Source organism: Xyrauchen texanus, chromosome 6, assembly GCF_025860055.1.
Source record: "Xyrauchen texanus isolate HMW12.3.18 chromosome 6, RBS_HiC_50CHRs, whole genome shotgun sequence".
Classification (NCBI taxonomy): Eukaryota; Metazoa; Chordata; class Actinopteri; order Cypriniformes; family Catostomidae; genus Xyrauchen; species Xyrauchen texanus.
Window position 1 is genome coordinate 9,175,704 of NC_068281.1, and position 19,534 is coordinate 9,195,237.

Below are 19,534 nucleotides of genomic sequence, written 5' to 3' on the forward strand. Positions count from 1 at the left end.
ATGTTGTTCCAAATCTTTATGACTTTCTTAAGCAGAACCCAAAAGGAGATGGCAGAATATCAATCTGTCACCATTCCCTTTGATTGCTTCTTTTTTCCATACAAAGAAAACGAGTAGTGACTGAGGCTGTCCTTCTTTCGAACATCCCCTTTTGTTTTTTTACGAAAGAAAGTCATGTGGTTTTGGAACAACATGAGTAAATAATGAACTATCCTTTTGAAACAGCAGACCAGAGTATGAACAATACAGCAAATATTTAATCATCAGATGAAAGTAAAAACTTTATTGAGACACTTAAGACAAGAAACAGAATAGTTCAACACATATCTTCTCAATCAGTTACAAGGGTTAAGGCCCATCACTATTTTTGGATACAGTCCAATATTTTTTAATGTTTGGACACATACTCAAATCACTACTCAGCTACAGTTTCTTTCCAGGGAAGTGAAATGGTGTAAAACTGCATTGTCGGGTTTTAACGGCATTTCAGTTTTTACGGATATATAAATACCAGGATGTGCTTTTAAATAAAAATCCTGAGAATGACAAACTCCGAGCTCAGATGATCAGACACATTCTTGTGCTCTATAACCAGGTGGAGTTTTGCTCAGCAAGTCAATATCTGTAGATTTTGTGACCATGGCAACATGATGATTAAAGCTTTGAATCTCCACTAAAGCACAGAGCAGAGTAAAATGAACATATTCAATACAAATCAAAGATCATATAATAGACAGAAAATCAAACAGCATTGCATAATAGCACAATAGTACATACATTGGCAAAATAACATTTACAAAAAGTATTGAACAGTACAGCTTGTAATTATTAAAATGATCCAATTACAAATCATGTATATGAAAATATATAAATACATATTTACATACAGACATACGTGTATCTTTGTCGTTAAAGGTAGTAACTGAGGTGTAGTGCTACAGTTATCCTGGAGACCATGCTGCCAACATCCTGTCTGAAACTTTCAGATGAATTTCGCGAAATTAAACTGATGGTAGATGATTCTGATATAGTACATGTCTGTTCTCCAGTACTGATAAACACTACAGCAGAGGATGCAGTTATCTGACCGATAAACATAACATTGATCTAAAACTATCTAATATGAACACAGACATACAGTACATGCAAGCACACAAACCTTACACTCCATTTCCATGAATAAGATACAATCACAACATAAAATAGGAAAATATTTAAAAAAGGAAATTCAAAACAATTTTATTTACACTAAGAAATCATATTACTAACACTAATTACATAGAAGTGCATGATTGGGGCTCTGATTTCAAAAAACAAATCAGAAAGGCACATCCTGGTTGTCACACTAAAGATATTCATTCACTTAAATACAGATATGACAGACTAGGGAAAAATTTAATTCACAGCTGTACGGTTCATTGAGAACCCAAAGGAATAGTGACATTTCAAAATCAGAACTGCCTTAGATTTTCAAATCAACTGCTACATTTCTTAAAAAAAAAAAAAGTTTATTAGAAAACAAAAACCTCTATATGAAACCCCCTTAAAGCTAATGTAGTAATTAAGTGTTGTCTGTCATTTAGTAAGCTCAATAGCATAACAATATGAAAGTCTTATTAAAATATTAAAACCACCCCAAATTCCACCAGTCAAAACCTCCGTTTAGGTCTGCAGACTGACACGTCAAGAAATCAACCAAGCAATGTCAAAATACAAAACAAATGGTACAAAAACATTAAAAATACCATACAAGTAAAGATTAAGACATAAACAACATGTAAAAAAGTACATTTAAAAGGTCAAAAATTACAATAAAAGGAACTGTATGTTAACTGTATGTCAGAAACTAAAGAAAAAAGGGAAAAAGGACAGGACGTGAGCATTTGTTGAGTCTGTTTATGTTGGCACCATCACAGCACCTAGAAAATCAGATTGATCCACTGGATATTTGATCATTTTATGGAATGTATGATTACCAGCCTGCAGTTTCAGTTAAGAGGATGGGGAGGTTTTACAAGCTTCTAGTGTTTCAAAGAAATGGTCAATGCCAGAGAACTGTTGCCTCACAGATAACAATCTTAACAGGATTGGCATGACGCTAATGAAATTGAACTTTTCTTCACTTAAGCGGTTAAATACTGTCCCGAATTCTGTGTGACATGAAATACTATTGGGAAGTTGACTTGTTCTGCAGTGTGACAAAACCTCATTTTGCTATTTATTTAAGAAAAAAAAGATTATAATAATTATGCATGCATCTGTAATTTTCCATTTTAAACTGAGAGACATGGAATATTTTTAAAAATGTATTTTTCGCACTGTTGGACAAGATAAAAGGGTGATTTAAAAATGGTGAAAAATGCAGAAGAGGGGGTTACCAGTCTTGACATCTAAAAATACACTTTCCCTTAAAGGGGTCATGACATGCCTTTTTTTTTATTATTATTTTAATAAGCTCCTTGAGGTTCACTTATGATAAAATTATAAACTTATGATAAACAATTTTTGGTAATTTATTTGTAAAACTTAAATAATTTTCCACCCTCATTTTGAGCGTCTGTCAGAAACGCTCTGTTTTGGTGCTGCTCCTCTAAGACTTGACAATAAATGGCCACTGTTATGATTGGCTCTCTGCTCTTGACTGACCTGCTCTCTCATTGCCATCTCACTGCTCACCATTACTGGGCAGGGCTACTGAAGTGATAAGGTAAAGCAGGCATTGACATGTTGTTGTGGAGGCGGTCAGATACAAATGTCCTCCTCCACATTGTAGTGAGCACGACTCGTTTTAGCAGCTTGGTTTCAACAAATGCTGTTTTTGCAGTGAGGAGGAAATTTTAGTTCTGAAACTTAACAGTATGTTTTCATAGTACAATGACCTTGTATGTGTCAATATATAAAGGAAAATGTTATTCCTTGTATCATAACCCCTTAAAATTCCTATAAATTTGAACCCTAAAATCTTTGATGACAAAACATCAGTGGACAAGCTATGTGTTAACTCCACATATACTCTATTCGTTAACTGTATAACTGGGAGATCAATATCAATTATGTGTGACCGTTTAACAGACCACTTCTGGCTTTTTGAGGATAGGTATAAAAATGTAAGCAGTACTGGAGATGGTGACACATTCGGCTTGCTGTGAGTTTGTGGATGCTCAGGTTTTGTGTCGTTTCTCGCTGAAACGGTGTATGGTAACACAGCCATGGTAGGAGACGGGGCGGGGCATGGCAGCCAAACCCGTGATGATGCCAGAGGCGGGGTCGTAGCACATGATGTTGTCAGAAGCATCACCGTTTTCTCCCCGCCCACCCAGAATGTAGATCTTTCCATTACAAACGGACATGCCACAGCTCTCCTAAATATACATTCACAATATTACAGAATGCCTTTATATTTGTGTAAAGGATGAAATCAAAAGAACTTTAAAAAGGAATGTTCCGGGTCCAGTATAAGTTAAGCTCAATCGACAGCATTTGTGCCATAAATTTGATTACCTAAAATTGAGGTTACACTGAGGCACTTAAAATTATTTAAACCGAAATGTGAAGCTTATGATTTTACATAAGCACTTGATTTAATTCTTTTGTTAATACTTGTGCATTATTGGAGCTGTAAAGTTGTTTAAATTGTAATTATTTCAGTCATTTTAGGGTTTGTTGACATTAAATAATGTTACTACATCACTAAAATAATGTTTACACGCATATTATGTATTTTTGCTATACTTCTGAAACGGTGAGTATTTTAACTTTCACAAATTGGCCCTCATTCACTTCCATTGTAAGTGAATAACTGTAACCTCAATTTTTGCATCTTTTAAAGAAAAGGAGGAATGAGTTAATTTATTTTTGTTGTAATCAACATTATGCCACCAACACTACAGTTTGAGCTTAAGTTGTGTTTAACTGGAACATTCCTTTAATTAAGGAAGAGTTAAGTTTTTTGGATACCTGTCTGCTGAAGGTATTGACCACATGTATCCAGAGGTTCTCTAAAGGATCATAGCAGTAGATGGACTTGGTCAGGCCGCCACATACGTAGATGAGTTTATTGAGAGAGACAGCAGAAATGTTGGGTTTGGTGAAGGGAACACATGCCCTCAGCTGCCAGCTGTCAGTCTCTGGGTCATAAGACTGGACCTGTGACACATTTATGTGGAAAGACGACACACAATCTCCATTTAGAAAGGTTTAAACTTTAAATTCTACAACCTAACAGACCATTTACTTTTGGTATATAGGCTCCTACTTAACAGTGTGTAGATTTGAGATGGGATTGTGGAATAATTTTAGCCATTTTCCCCCAAATAAGTTTTTTTTAAATGGAACATATAATGGAAAACAGGATTTTCTCTTTTTACTGTATACATAAAAAAAGTTTGATGTTCTAAGAAGACATGCTCTAACATTCCCAACACAATGTTGACTAGTCTATTGTTGAATAGCCATCACAATTACAATCACAATTGTGTGCTGAAGCGGGCTTTGCCCAGGGTGCCATAAAGCTAGAACCGCTACTGGCTCTCGTGAGTATACTGCTGCTTATCAGAAGCAATGGATTATAGTTAAAAAGTACTTAAATATAGATCTTTTGCATATCAAAAGTGATTACATCGCTTTAGAAGACATTAAATTAACCGCTGGAGTATTGATGATGTTTATCCTGACTATTTGTGATTTTTGGAGCTCAAAAAGTCAAATCACCATCCACTTGCATTTTAAGGACCTACTGAGCGGAGATATCTTTCTATTTTTCTTCAAATGTGTTCTGATGAAGACAGGCATACTGACAGAGTGTAAAGACATCTTGTTGGACAGATACCAATTAGAAACTCTCAGATGACAGATACACCACTTACATAAGTGGAAAAACATTCTGAAAATGCAACATTCTGTGGCAAAGAGCTTGTATTAAACACTTCCTATTCTTCCACACGGCATTCTCTATCGCTCTTTCTTTCTGTTCCAGATGGCGAGTAAAGAATGCAGTAATCTGAGAAGTGGAAATTCAAAGAGTGCAATCTGTGTTAAATGTTATCTGAGACAGCAGCACTGTCTAAGAGGACAATAAGCTCACCACACTGGCCCAACTGTCAACCAGGTACAGACCACCTACACAAACACACACACATTCACTCCCCATCTGCCGTTAACAGTCCTTCTGTACAAAGAGATGCCCATATTGGAAAGATAGAAGGGTACTCGAGACAAATGTTATAGGGACTTCAGCTCTGATCATGTCTGATCATGTCTCCAATTTTGTGGGAAACAGAGAAGATCAGATCTCATCTTGATCTAAAAATGCAACCCCATTAGTGAATGAACTGAAAAGCTTTTCAGGGGTGTTCAACGGTCAACAGTAAATGGTCACTCATGCACGCCACACAAAAAGTATGTTCTGGTTGAATAATATATACGAAAATGATTACTAGGACCTGGATACTAGAGAATTCTTTGGAAATATATTTTTTGAAGACATACCGCAAAGATGGAATGCCAAACGAGACTGATTCCAAAAGAGACAGCATGTTGCTAAACTAACAACTGAAATCAGTACAAACAATTATTGGGTAAAATGGTAAATGTTTAATTAGAGCAGGGGTGTCAAACTCAATTTCAGGCCAGGCCACTTCAGCATTATATATGCCCTCAAAGGGCCGGTTGAAAATCTTATTTGGTAGCAACCATGCAATATCCAATATTGCAAATTGCATATTTTGTGCATTTAAATGCACATTTGTCAATAAAGCACTGAATTGGAGGTTGGGATGTATATGTAAATTATTATATTTACAGTAACATTAGTGAGAAAATTAATGCCAAATCTGTATAGGGCTAAATTCTAATATTTTGACAGAGCAACTAATATGGGTCTCCTCTATAGATGTCTTTCATCAGGCTCCTAATTATTAAAATACAGTCATCTCTTAGAATTTATGAAAGCAAGCAAACCAGTTACATTTTCCATCAACCATACAGCATTATTATAGAGTCCAGAAATTACACAGAAGGAAACTGATAGCTTGGTTCATAATAATTATGAAAATTATGGGAGAACAGTTAAGAAGAACAGTAATCAAAATACATTTAGAAACTATTAGGCAAAATACCATAATTAATACAGTTAGTGTTTTTAACAGTGAATCCGTGGTAAAAGTTTGTAAGGTATATGATGTGTATGTGGAGTAAAAATTCTTCTGATTCATGTGTGCCCTGTCATTGTTGTTTATAATGACTGGGCTGATTAACATGGTGTAAAGCGGTTAATGGGCAAGGAGGCGGCGAGAACCGGCTTGACAATATAAATAATAGTTTAATGAAGAAATAAACGAATAACACACAAACATAAACACAGAGCAGCTGCATGTCATTCTCTCTCTCGAACTGTCGTCACCGGGCACCTTTATCCCTCGCGCGCACCCGGCCCACCACCTTATTCCGTGTGGCCCGCGGGCCTTGAGTTTGACATGTGAATTAGAGGGAACTTCTTATTGGTACTTCTCAGCACTGAGCATAATAAACAAAAACATTAAGTATATTTACCATCGTGCGACCACGTGTTCTCGTGCTCATACATTATGGTTTGTCTTCGCTATACAATATGCATTATTTAATTTAATTTAAACCAACTGATCTCAGTTCAGGACACTCTGGGCTGTCATTAAAGGGTTAAACTTTTGACGCACCGAGTCATGTTACAAAACAACATGTGCCGATCACAGCAAAGTTTGTCTTTGGGAGAACGCCAACAAAACTACATCTGGTAAGAAATCTCAGTAAGCTTCTCCATTAAAATCTGTTTGAGTCAAAAGGTCTCTAGTCTCATCCGATATGCCATTTTGAAAATGTCATCGATTTATCGTGAAATGGCACGAAGTTAAACACAATGATTGCAGACTAGAGGGCTATTTTTCCCTAAGAAATCTTATATTCACTGCGCATTATCATACTGAGAATCAATGGGTGAATTCAAAACATGGAAAATGTTGCTTTCAGAGGCTGTATACAGAGTTAGGATAAAACTAAGGTGCATTTCAAACATTTCTGATGCCAGTGCAGACAGCCAGCAAACTGGAGGTTAAGTCATTCACTAAATAGGGAGCAAGGGAGCAGCTTATAGCTTTTCTATGCAGCTAAATGCATAAACTCCAAACTTCCGGTCAAAAGTTCAGTTTCAAGCTGCAGATGAAGTTTGCACCACTCAACATGGTCAGAATTTTCTATAGCTTTCTATATTGTTTTTTCCCCCCAAAATATTAGGAAAACTATTTGCTTGTCAAAAATCTTTTTATTAGGGGCTAGATACAAAGACAAATGGAAAATGCACACAGCAGTTGCCCTCAGGTTATACTCAATTCCCTTGACTCTTTCTGCCATATTGAATGAAAATTGTCACTGAACTGGTTAAATATTTTTTAAGGCATAATCTACAATAAAAACATTTCCATCAAATCACACAATGATGACTATAAGACATAATAGACATTACAGCTTAATTTTCTGTCATAGCATCTTTTCTGTAAAGCTGCTTTGAATCTATGTGTCTTGTGAAAAGTGCTATACAAATAAAAATGACTTAACCTGATTTGTCGCAATGTATTTTTAAGGATTGTTTTATCTGCAAAGGATCCATGAAACACTGGCTTACATTTTGGCCAAAGAAATGTATCTTTAAGATTGAGAGGGGGACAAATTATTAATAATTAAAAATGGGGGGGCTCAGCTCAGCAAGTAAAGACACTGACTACCACCCCTGGAGTTCGAGAGTTCGAACAGGGGTGCTGAGTGACTCCAGCCAGGTCTCCTAAGCAACCAAATTGGCCCGGTTGCTAGGGAGGGTAGAGTCACATGGGGTAACTTCCTCATGGTCACTATAATGTGGTTTGCTCTCAGCGGAGCGAATGGTGAGTTGTGCGTGGATGGCGTGGTGGATGGCGTGAAGCCTCCATATATCTCTGCGGTAATGCGCTCAACAAGCCACGTGATAAGATGCACGGGTTGACTGTTTCAGACGCGGAGGCAACTGAGATTCGTCCTCCACCACCTGGATCAAGGCGAGTCACTACGACACCACAAGGACCTAGAGTACATTGCGAATTGGGCATTACAAATTGGGAAGAAAAAGGGGAGAAAATATATATATTTTTTATAAATCAATAAATCAAATTTTTATAATGTAGGGATCAAGCATCATTTTACTCTTATTTTATTTTTTCTGTGGTGGTTATGGCCCTGTTAAGGCAGAATAATATTGCTGACTACGATTTATTTCAACCTTCACATGCAGAACATGCCTATTATGCCTTCAAATGATGTATAGGCGGCGCACTAAGGTTTGGAACAGAGCCCATATGACAGTTTGGAAAAATTCTCTCCTGCTCTGGTTATGCTTGGTTTGCTTCATAAAGGCATTGTCTCAAACAGAAAATTCATGACAGTCCAATTAGGTGTGACAGATCTTTTCAACCTGGCATTAGCTTATCGTTATGGCAAATAAAAGGGAAAGAAAAGGCGTGGGTACATTTGCCCTTCCAGAAACAAACAAAAAGTAGCGAAAAAGCAGTTTTCATTTGACACAGTCATCGACTACACACCCTTTTTTTTTTTTTTAAACATACACCAAGACATGATGTTTTTCCCCATGTACACACCCAGATCCAAACTAAAGACTAAAGACATAAGTGGCATTTTCAACAGTATTTCTATGTATAGAACAAACACTAAGAGTGCTTTTTGTTTTGCGGATGAGCTTTGCGTGATTTTGTTTTGTCTGATATTCTAAAAGCAGCTTCATTCTCTCTTTTAACTCTAGTCTCCATGACAATGGAATAAATTTTTTGCATCATCATAGATAGATGTGTAATGGTATGAAATATTCACGGTATGATAACCTTCACAAAACTGAGTTCTTGTTGAGCTATGATGGTTATTAAATTCCACCATATTTCATATATTCCACATTTATTTTATCAAGTTTATTTGATGATGTGTGAATATAGTGGATTCGCTCTTAAATTAACAGAAACTTTTATTTCTTTACTTGTATTGTAAAAAAAAAAAAAGCTAAAGTAATACCGTGAATGATAATGTTAAGTGAACGGTTTGATAACAGTCTCTTTTTAAAACCACTACATCCCTAATCTTAGATATTTTATCCATTCATACAGATGTTTGTGTTTATTTAGCACAGTGTAGTGGAATATATCGCCCACCTTATTGGAGCAACTGATTTCATTGGGCTCTCCACCAATGACAAAGAGTTTTCCATCACAGCTGGTCACCGCCGGGGAGCAGACGGCTACTTTCATAGGGGTCACCTCTGTCCATCGGTTGGAGAAGGAGTCGTACACTTCCACGTTACTGAGACAGCACTGGCCATCATAACCTCCAACTGCATACGCCTGCAGGATACACAGAAATGTTTACCTACCTTTCTAAATGAAAACATCCCATAGACATCTATTGTCTTTATATAAATACGTAGTGTAATGCAATGTCAAATGGACTTAATGTTTCTTTAAAAGGTTAGAGTTCTCCAAGTTCAGAGAGATTGATATGTTCTCTGATTGGCACCTGGTAAAAAGGGGTGTGATTATTTGGGGGGATACTGGGGAAGTTTCACTTGCTTGTCCTTTATTTCGGAGGCCTAAAGATGCAAGGACTGCATTTTGTTGGCGTGGTTTACGGCCTTAACAGTAACTCATATAGTCGGTTCTTTATTCATGTTGGAAACGAGGAAATAATAAACGATCTTGAGTAATCCCAAAAACGTCTGGTATTTCAGAAGAGTGAGAACACTACAGTATATTGTCTATATAAAAAAGTATTTTATATAAACTTACATTCTTTTATATTATCTAATTTTTAAGCGTTACAGATAACCTATATATACCCGCATCTCAGAATAGCAGAATAGTAGACTTTGTCAGTTCAAACCACTCTGGCCATTCTCTGTTGACCTCTCTCAACAAGGCATTTTCATCCACAGAACTGCCACTCACTGGATGTTTTTTGTTTTTGGCACCATTCAGAATAAATTACACCAATTCTGTCTGGAGGAATGGGCCACAATTCCAGCAACCTATTGTGAGAAGCTTGTGGAAGGCTACACAAAATATTTGACCCAAGTTAAACAATTTAAAGACAATGCTATAAAATACTAACAAAGTGTATGTAAACTTCTGACCCACTGGGAATGTGATGAATAAAATAAAAGCTGAAATAAATCATTCTCTATACTATTATTCTGAATATCATATTCCTAAAATAAAGTGGAGTGGTGTTGGCGTAGTGGGCTAAAGCGCATAAATGTTAATCAGAAAGGTCGCTGGTTCGATCCCCACAGCCACCACAATTGTGTCCTTGAGCAAGACACTTAACTCCAAGTTGCTCCGAGGGGATTGTCCCTGTAATAAAATGCACTGTAAGTCGCTTTGGATAAAAGCATCTGCCAAATGCATAAATGTAAATGTAAAGTAGTGATCATAATAACTGACCCAAGACAGGGAATGTTTTATATGATTAAATGTCAGGAATTGTGAATTTAATTGTGATATTTACATATATTTGGCTTTGGTGTATGTAAATTTCTGACTTCAACTGCACACACATGTTTTTTTTAAGGATGTGCAGGTTGAGGTTTTTAATAGTTTTTTTGTTGGGACACATAAATAGAGAATGTTTATTTTGATGGAATTTCCTCAAACACTCAAAATAGCAGCAAATAAAGTGCACAATGTGCTATGAGCCTAAATAGCAAAATACGTAGATCTTCAATTAATAAAATCTCACATTAAACTTGAACAAAAATAATCAAATTGCCATTGCATGTAATATATGCGCTCTGACCGGACGGGCCGACATTTCCGCGAGGCAGTGAACACAAGTATTGTCATGTGCTGTGGTTAAATAGCCTCTTCTGGGTGCTTTGATTTTTAAATGGTTTAAAATCAAATGACATTGAACTTGTTTAACTATTGTGCATAAATGTACACATTAGAGAAAAAGGAAAAACAAAGTCTTAACAGTCTATAAGTGCTGAAACTTTCCTTGGTGAAAAACAACCTGGAATCAGGTTTAACAGACACACATGAAGTCCTCTTTGCAACCTGAACTTTTTCAGAAAGCAGCACAGCGTAACAAATGAAAACGCAGGTGTTTCATGACATGTTTATTAAAATTAAAAAATATATAAATATTTTTAACTTTACTTGGTGATCCTGCATGAGAGGCTGAAAGAGAGAACAGTGAGATTTAACGCAACAGTCAAAGACTGTTAACAGTACATAGAAATACAGCACAGATGCACAACAAAGCATGTTTGAACAGCCTATACTTGGAAAAACTGATCCAAACTTGAAAGATTGTCAGAACTCGTCGAGTTCAGGTCAGGTTGAAGACCTCTATTGCATGTGTAGAATAACCAAATAGTGGCACGTCGAGCAGTACACCAAATATCAACTAATGTGTGCACATCTGTAATATATAAAACAGAAATTGAGGATGTCCCCAAAGGAAGCTTTAGTCAGATTTTTCTCACTTCTAGGAACAATTCAGGTGATAAACCCAGCAAGAACTTTTTTTCATTTTCATTTCTTTTTGCATTTCAAACCAGTTATACTTGAGTGCTTGGTTAAAAAATGAAATCTTTGAATACAGTTTACGTTATTGAGTGTTAAGACATTAAACATGCAAGTCAAAATTCATCAGCATAATTGGCAGATTACTCAAAAGACCAACATAATCAACCGTGACAGCACTGTTGATTCATCATAGAGATCTAAAATTATCACATTACCTCAGCTCATAGTTGCTGTTGCAAGATAATGTGAGGCATCCACTCTACAGACACAACCCATTATCCTCAAACTGACACAACAGAGGAAATATGGAGGGGGCGAGAGGGCCACAGTAACAACACTGACCCACATTAAAGCTGTTCAACAGGAAGCATTATCCAATAGAGAACAGACAGAAGCAGAAATCACACTTGCCTAATGCCTAAGATCATGTGTTATATAAACAAACACTGAGAGATGACATTTGACCTCTGGGAGTGAAGATCAAACACGTGTCTCACACTTAGGGGATAACAGTAAACCCTGTTCTCACAGCTAAACACATAATTCACTTATAAAATATATATATATATATATATATATATATATATATATATATATATATATATATATATATATATAGAACTAAAATTTCAGTATGTTCCTACAAAGCTGTCGTATGGCCACAGAAGACTTGGAATATTGTACACCGTCAGATTTCTAAGTGGATTTTGAAAGCAACTTCCAAACAAAATTGTAAGTGAGTAAAATATGTATGGTCTTCCATGGATCAGTTAAGGGGATTGTTCAATCAAAATGTATAATTCTGTCAGGACTTCCGGTTGAGCATGTAAGCGTGAGGCACGCAGTTGAGTAGGCTCCCGACGATATCAATAAAATTTCCTAAAAAAACCTATATTTTCCCACTCTAAACGCACTAGTTTCAACTTGTAAGACTTTTTTTTTTACTTTATCAATTATGGATGGCGGCCAAAAGTCGACGCAACGAGACTAAAGCTACTTCCGCTACACCTACGGTCTGTCCTGCCGCCTCGGATGGTAATGGCTCCGCGGCTGGGCCTGCCAATCTACCCGCTGACCTGGAAAATCTCTGCACGGTTCTGTTGTCAGAGCTGACAGCAGCTATCACCAGTCAGCTAAAATCCGCCATTGATACCGCCCTTGCACCCATCGCCGCCTCCTTAGAGGGGTTTACGGCAAAGTTTGAAGCCCAAGACCGCCGCATAGTTGAACTGGAACAGCAACTCAATGAGTATAGCGACAGCATCGTAACTCTAGAGAGGGCAGTTAAGGACCTGGCTACATCCAATAAGCAACTGATCGATAAGATGGAGGACCTCGAATCACGTTCCCGCCGCTGCAATCTGCGTGTTATCGGCATTCCAGAGGGTGCCGAAGGACAGGACCCTGTTGCGTTCATGTCTAGTTTTTTCTCGGATGTGTTAGGACCTGATGTCTTCTCATCCCCACCAGTCTTGGACAGAGCTCATCGAATCGGCCCTAAACCATTGGATAACCAGGCCAACGGCAAACCACGGGTTTTTATAGTCTGCTTCCACTATTACAGCGATAAGGAACGTGCCAGTCGCTGGGGGGCTGTTAATCGGCGACAACTCTTCCACCGGGAGAGGAAAATCTACATCTTTCCGGACTATAACGCCAGCACTGCAAAGAAGAGGGCTGCCTTCTCCAATATGAGACGCTGTCTACGCGATAAGGATGTGCAGTTCTCCCTTCGTTTTCCAGCCCAGCTCCGCATTGACTATGATGGAGAGAAGCTACAATTTAACTGTCCAAATAAAGCACAGAGATGGTTTGACGACCATTTCCAATAGGAATGAGTGTTATCTGCTTTTGGGTGAGATGACACAGGTGTGTATTCGGCCTATGGAACAGTTTTTTGTATTCCTGCTTCAGACTTGCTTTAACAGGCTTTAGCATAAAGTTTGCGACCTAGTTTTTTGGCTGGCTAGCTAGCAAAGTGCAACTGATTAGTTTTGCACACCCGCCCTGTTGAGGCAAATGTTTTCATCAATAGGCCACTGGCTTACTTAAATATTTTATATATTTTTTTTTTGTGTGTGTTAATATGTTGTTTAGGTTCACTTGATAGGGCAATATGGCTCGTTTAAAGCTGATTTAATGTTACATGCTCTGAGGTTTTTTTTGTTTGTTTGTTGCTTATTGATGGGAGAAATGCTAATGTTACCAGTAGCCAGCTCTAGACTGTAGACCAATGTAATCTTGTCTGATTACAGTGCACAGTCTGCCTTTTATGTTCTGATGATTACAAACAACTGTTTTTGAAGTTGTGTTCTTATTTATTGCAATTTTTAGGCGTGTCTTTACAATAATTACTTACAATGTTTATGTGAGTTTTTACAATAACTATTGTTTTCACCGGGTATTTTTTCTTGTTTTCTATGTTGAGGAGCCTCTTTGACTACGAGAGGTAATCTGTTTGACTTGTTTAGATGCAACGGATGTCGAGATGTGGTAATAGCCTGCAGTTTCCCTTATTTGGGAAGGGAAATTGAAGGTTTGACGAGGGAGGGAAGGGAAGGGAAGGGGGGGGGTATGGGACAAGGTCTTGTCTGTCTTTTTTCATGTATCTGTTTTTTATTTTTTTTTTTTTATTTTATCCTTTTCTTTTATTTACTTATCTTTACTTTATGTATTTACCTGATGTGGTTGGCTTGCCCCTACAGTCAGTTAATTCGGTTTGTACACTGTCATAATGGTTTTAATGTTATCAAGTATCTTTTTTCACTTTTCCATGCAACCTAATCTAAGCCATGGTTGATAGGTGCAGAAATGGTTCCTCCCTGAGATTTCTGAGTTGGAATGTAAAGGGGGGGAATAGTCCTGTGAAGAGATCCAGAGGCTTTTCTTCAGGAGACCCATCTACGCATTAAAGATCAACTTAGACTTAAACCCCGATGGGCTGGTCAGTATTTTCATTCTAATTTAGATTCCAGAGCTAGAGGAGTAGCTATATTAATACATAAAAACATACACTTTTCCTTAGATAAGGTTCTTTCTGATAGGGCTGGAAGATATCTGATTGTTGTGGGCTTGCTTGACTACACGCCTATTATTTTGGTAAACGTTTATGCCCCTAATTTTGATAATGTAGAATTTACGAATAATCTATTGATGCAGATCCCAGCCTTAAATGCGCATTTATTGTTATTTGGCGGTGATTTAAATTGTGTCATGGACCCTGCAATGGACCGGTCTAGGTCATGTACTAATGTTCCCTCTGCCATGTCAAAATATTTTTCTGACTTTATGGCCCAACATGGATGTGTTGATCCCTGGAGATTTCATAACCCTCAATCCAGAGAATATTAATTTTTTTCCTTTTGTAAGCCTTTTGTGACTTCATCTCTATATCTATTGACGATTTCCTTATTATAAATAAAACAGAGGGTATTTCTTACTCTTTATTATGGGAGACACTCAAAGCGTATCTCAGAGGGCAGATTATTTCTTACTCATCGCATCAAACAAAAATTAGGAAAGCTAGACAGGTGGATCTCTCCAATGCTATTCTCAGCCTTGACCGCCAATATGCTCTGACTCCGTCTCCTGAACTCTATAAACAACGCCTTGACCTTCAAGCAGAGTTTGATCTTCTATCCACAGGCACAGCTGAGCGGCTGTTACTACGTTCTCGAGGCACGTATTATGAGTATGGTGACAAAGCCAGTCGCCTTTTGGCCCATCAGCTAAAACGTCATGCAGCTGGGCGATCTATATCTCAAATTGAATGCCCTTCTGGAACTCTTACAATTGACCCTATGGAGATCAACTCTGTTTTTAAAACGTATTACTCCTCACTTTACACATCAGAGTCCCCAGATAATTCAGATGTGATGGTAGAATTTCTGGATAACTTGGAGATACCCACAATTGATACCACGCTGACTGAGCAAATTGATGCCCCGGTAACATTAGAGGAGATCATATGTTCTATCAAGTCCTTACAGTCAGGGAAAGCCCCTGGCCCTGATGGCTTTCCCCCTGAATTTTACAAAAAATTCCATGACAAACTGGCCCCACTGCTATTGTCTGTTTTTGAGGAGTCACTAAAGTTGGGCTCTCTTCCCCCCCACAATGAGACAAGCCTCAATATCCCTTCTCCTAAAAGAGGGGAAAGACCCCACTACATGTGGTTCATACAGGCCCCTTAGCCTTCTCAATGCTGATGTTAAGGTGTTGGCAAAGTTACTGTCATCTCGCATAGAGCGTGTTCTGCCCAGCATAATATCGGAAGAACAGACTGGTTTCATTAAAGGTCGTCATTCATTTTTCAATATTCAAACCCTATTTAATATAATTTATTCCAAAGATATAAATAATCGCCCTGAGTTAGTAATTTCATTGGATGCCGAGAAGGCTTTTGATAGAGTTGAATGGAAGTATCTTTTTGCCACATTGAGTAAGTTTGGCTTTGGTGATGCATTCATATCTTAGATACGCCGCTTGTATACATCGCCTCTAGCCTCTATCAACACTAATAATTTCAATTCTGATCATATTACCCTGTCTCGTGGAACTCGCCAGGGTTGTCCACTTTCCCCTCTGCTTTTTGCTATAGCTATTGAACCTCTCTCAATTGCGCTCAGAACCTCACCCTCATTTTTATGGATAACCCGCAGAGGGTCAGAACACAGACTTGCCTTATACGCCGATGACTTGCTTCTGTTTGTAACTGACCCTGTCTCCCACATACCTAATATTTTGTCTCTATTGGAAACTTTTGGCTCTTTTTCTGGGTACAAGCTCAACCTGCAAAAAAGTATATGTATGCCTTTAAATGCAACAGCGCTTCCACTTCAACAGTCTGATTTGCCATTCCAATTGAATCATCTTGGTTTCAAATATTTAGGAGTTAATGTTACTCGCTCACTATCTTCCCTGTTAGATGCTAACTTCACTCCTCTCCTTTCCTATATGAAGACTACTTTTCAGAAATGGCTTAACACTCCCATGTCTATGCTTGGGAGAGTTAATGCTGTTAAAATGAACATACTGCCAAAATTTCTTTACCTATTTCAATCCATTCCCCTATTTTTACCCAAATCGTATTTTAAATCTATAGATCAGGCTCTCATCTCTTTTATATGGGGAGGGAGGACTCCCAGAGTTAGGAAATCCCTACTGCAGCAATGCACGCTCAGCGGAGGGCTATCTCTGCCTAATTTTATGTATTATTACTGGGCAGCCAACATCCAGAAGTGCTGGTTTTGGCTGGATGCTCCACAGACATTGTGGTGTCAACTTGAGGCTGGGTCATGTGTGTCATCTTCCTTACCTGCTCTCTTGTTCTCTTCCATCCCCTTATCTCCTTCTCGCTACACAGACAACCCAGTTGTCTGTACCTCTCTTAAAATATGGTATCAATTCAGACGTCACTTTCAGTCATGTTCTGCCTCTACTCTAATGCCCATCTGCAGCAATCATCTCTTTCCTCCTCAGTTAGATCCCGTTTTTCGTCTCTGGGAGAGAAATGGCATAGTGAGCTTCAGTGACCTATACATTGGCAATGTTTTTGCCAACTTCTCAGATTTATCCACCTTTCACAACTTACCCCCTACTCACTTATTCAGATATTTCCAGGCTAGGCACTGTGTCTCCAACACCTTTCCCGACTTTCCCTCCCCACCACCAAGGCAACCATGGGAAGAGTTATTTCTTCATGAACCTCATCAAAAATCTCTCATTTCAAAAATATATCAAACTATTTTGTCTTTTGACAAGCAGACTAGCTCTAAAGCCTCTGCTGCATGGGAGACTGAACTGGGAGTTGATTTTGGGGATGATCTTTGGGAGAGAGCCATCAAAAGAATACGTACCTCTTCAACGTGCTCGCCTAGGTCTTATCCAGTTTAAAGTGGTACAGAGATTGCATTTTTCACAATCAAGATTATCAGAAATTTACCCAGATGTTGTTGGCGCTTGTGTCAAGTGTGGATCAACTCCCTGCCATCTTAGCCATATGTTTTCCCTATGTCCCAAACTTGAACATTTTTGGAATTCTATCTTCAATATCCTTTCAGACGTCCTTCACGTCCACTTAGACCCAAGCCCCCTTACTAGCTATTTTTGGTGTTACACCAGTTCCTCAGCTCCTTAATGGAGAACAGGCAGATGTGGTTACCTTTGCTGCTCTGCTGGCAAGGCGTAGGATCCTATTCTCTTGGAAATCCTCACAGTCCCCTTTTGTGTCCCTGTGGCTGAAGGACCTTATTTTCTTTTTAAAATTAGAGAAGGTGAAATTCACTCTCAGAGGGAACACTGATAACTTTTTTAAACGCTGGAACTCTTTTATTACCTATTTCAATGAGCTACAAACACTTCCTTGATTAGGGTGCGCATTCACTCACAACCACTTTTTCCTCCATTGTTTTTATTTTATTTATTTTTTTACATTTTTATTTATTTATTTTATACTTTCACTTAATTTGGATTCTCAGTAAAGGTTTGTTTGTGCGTTTATGTATATGTGTGACATGTAAGACCTACCCTGGGGGGTGGGTGATATGGGATTGGGGATGTTAGGGGCTCGGGTAAATGAAAGCTCTATTTTATCCTCATTTATGTTGTATTATTATTGTACAATGTTTGTAACTTTTTTCATGACTATATAATAATAAAAAAACCTTGAACAAAAAAAAAAAAAAAAAAAAAAATGTGTAATTCTGTCATTATCTACTCCCCCCTATGGCACTGTGGCGAGCAAGGCGGGCCGAGCGGCGTCTGGGTGGAGCGAGGCCGGGAAAATAAGTGGTGAATTAGGTCCACCTGTGTGCCACACCAGTCTCGTGTTCCAGTGTGGGTGTCTGTGTGTGCGTGTCTGTGTGTCAGTGGGGTGTATGCTGAAAAGCAAACCTTTTGTGCACTGCTGAAAAGGGATGTCTTATTGTGTGCGGCTGAAATGTGCAACAATAAATGTCTGCATGTTTTGTCAAGCCGGCCCCAGCTTCCTCCGTTCCCGAATTGTTAAACTGGTGCCGAAACTAGGGTAGGAGGAAGGATGCACTGTCAAGGAGTCCTCACTGCTGACTGAGGATTGTGATGCCAAGAGAGTGCTCCATCCAGTGGCGCTTGAACTCTGCGTCAACTGGCAACTGAAAGGAACAGCTGAGGGGGCCAGTGCCATCACCCGGCATTGAAGACGGAAGCAGTACAGCAAGCTGAGGGCCAGTCGATGGCATGTCTCTCTCTCTCTGCTTTCTCCTCGCTCTCCATTCTCCCCCTATCCTCTCCCTCCTCCTGTTCCCACTCCCAGGCACATGTGTGTCAGACCCAGAGACCATCCTGACACATCAATGCTCCCTCCCTAGAAATGGGGGTGGGGGAGTACATCACAGGCCGGAGAATAGGAGAGTTTGGCGATAGGGGTATGTGGTGTGCAGGGTGGGGCCGAGCGGCTTCTGGGCAGAGTGAGGCCAGGAAGATAAGCGGTGAATGAGGTCCACATGTGTGCTACACCGGTCTTGCGTTCCAGTTAAGGGCGGCGGGAGTATTTAAGGAGAGGAGACCGTGACAGACGTTTGAATTGTTACAGGCACTTTAACTTGTTTGATCCCCCCCCAATTTTTTTTTTTCCTCTGGTCATGTCTCATCTCGCTCAGGCCATCAAATGAGCCAGGACTGCCACTGGTGCCCTCTCAAAAAGTATAGGTTAAGGAAGAAATCCATAAGGTTGGAACAACATAATGGTGAGGAAATTACAATTTTCTTTTTCTGCACATTTGACCCCTTGAAATGACCCACAGACCCAATCAGATAACATACAGATTCTTTGAAATCTAAAGTTAGATGTTTTTATCATGAAATCTTTGATCATATTTTTAGCAAAACACGACAGAAGCTTATCTGGAAACTTTGAGGACCTTTCTTCAGAAAGTAAACACTGACCTACAAGGGGCCAAACATAA

General features: G+C 38.7%; 1 protein-coding gene across 2 annotated transcripts in view; it reads right to left on the bottom strand.

Moving 5' to 3' along the window:
- Positions 1 to 268: 268 nt before the first annotated feature.
- The window catches only part of LOC127645447 (kelch-like protein 24), a 43,408-nt gene continuing 24,142 nt past the window's right edge, over positions 269 to 19,534 (bottom strand). For both annotated transcript variants that reach the window (XM_052129069.1, XM_052129068.1), the window contains 3 exons: positions 9,219 to 9,407; positions 3,958 to 4,146; positions 269 to 3,362 (listed from right to left, as the gene is read on the bottom strand). In XM_052129069.1, the coding sequence (XP_051985029.1) occupies positions 3,162 to 3,362; positions 3,958 to 4,146; positions 9,219 to 9,407 (579 nt within the window). In that variant the 3' untranslated portion in view covers positions 269 to 3,161. The remainder of the gene's footprint in view (positions 3,363 to 3,957; positions 4,147 to 9,218; positions 9,408 to 19,534) is intronic.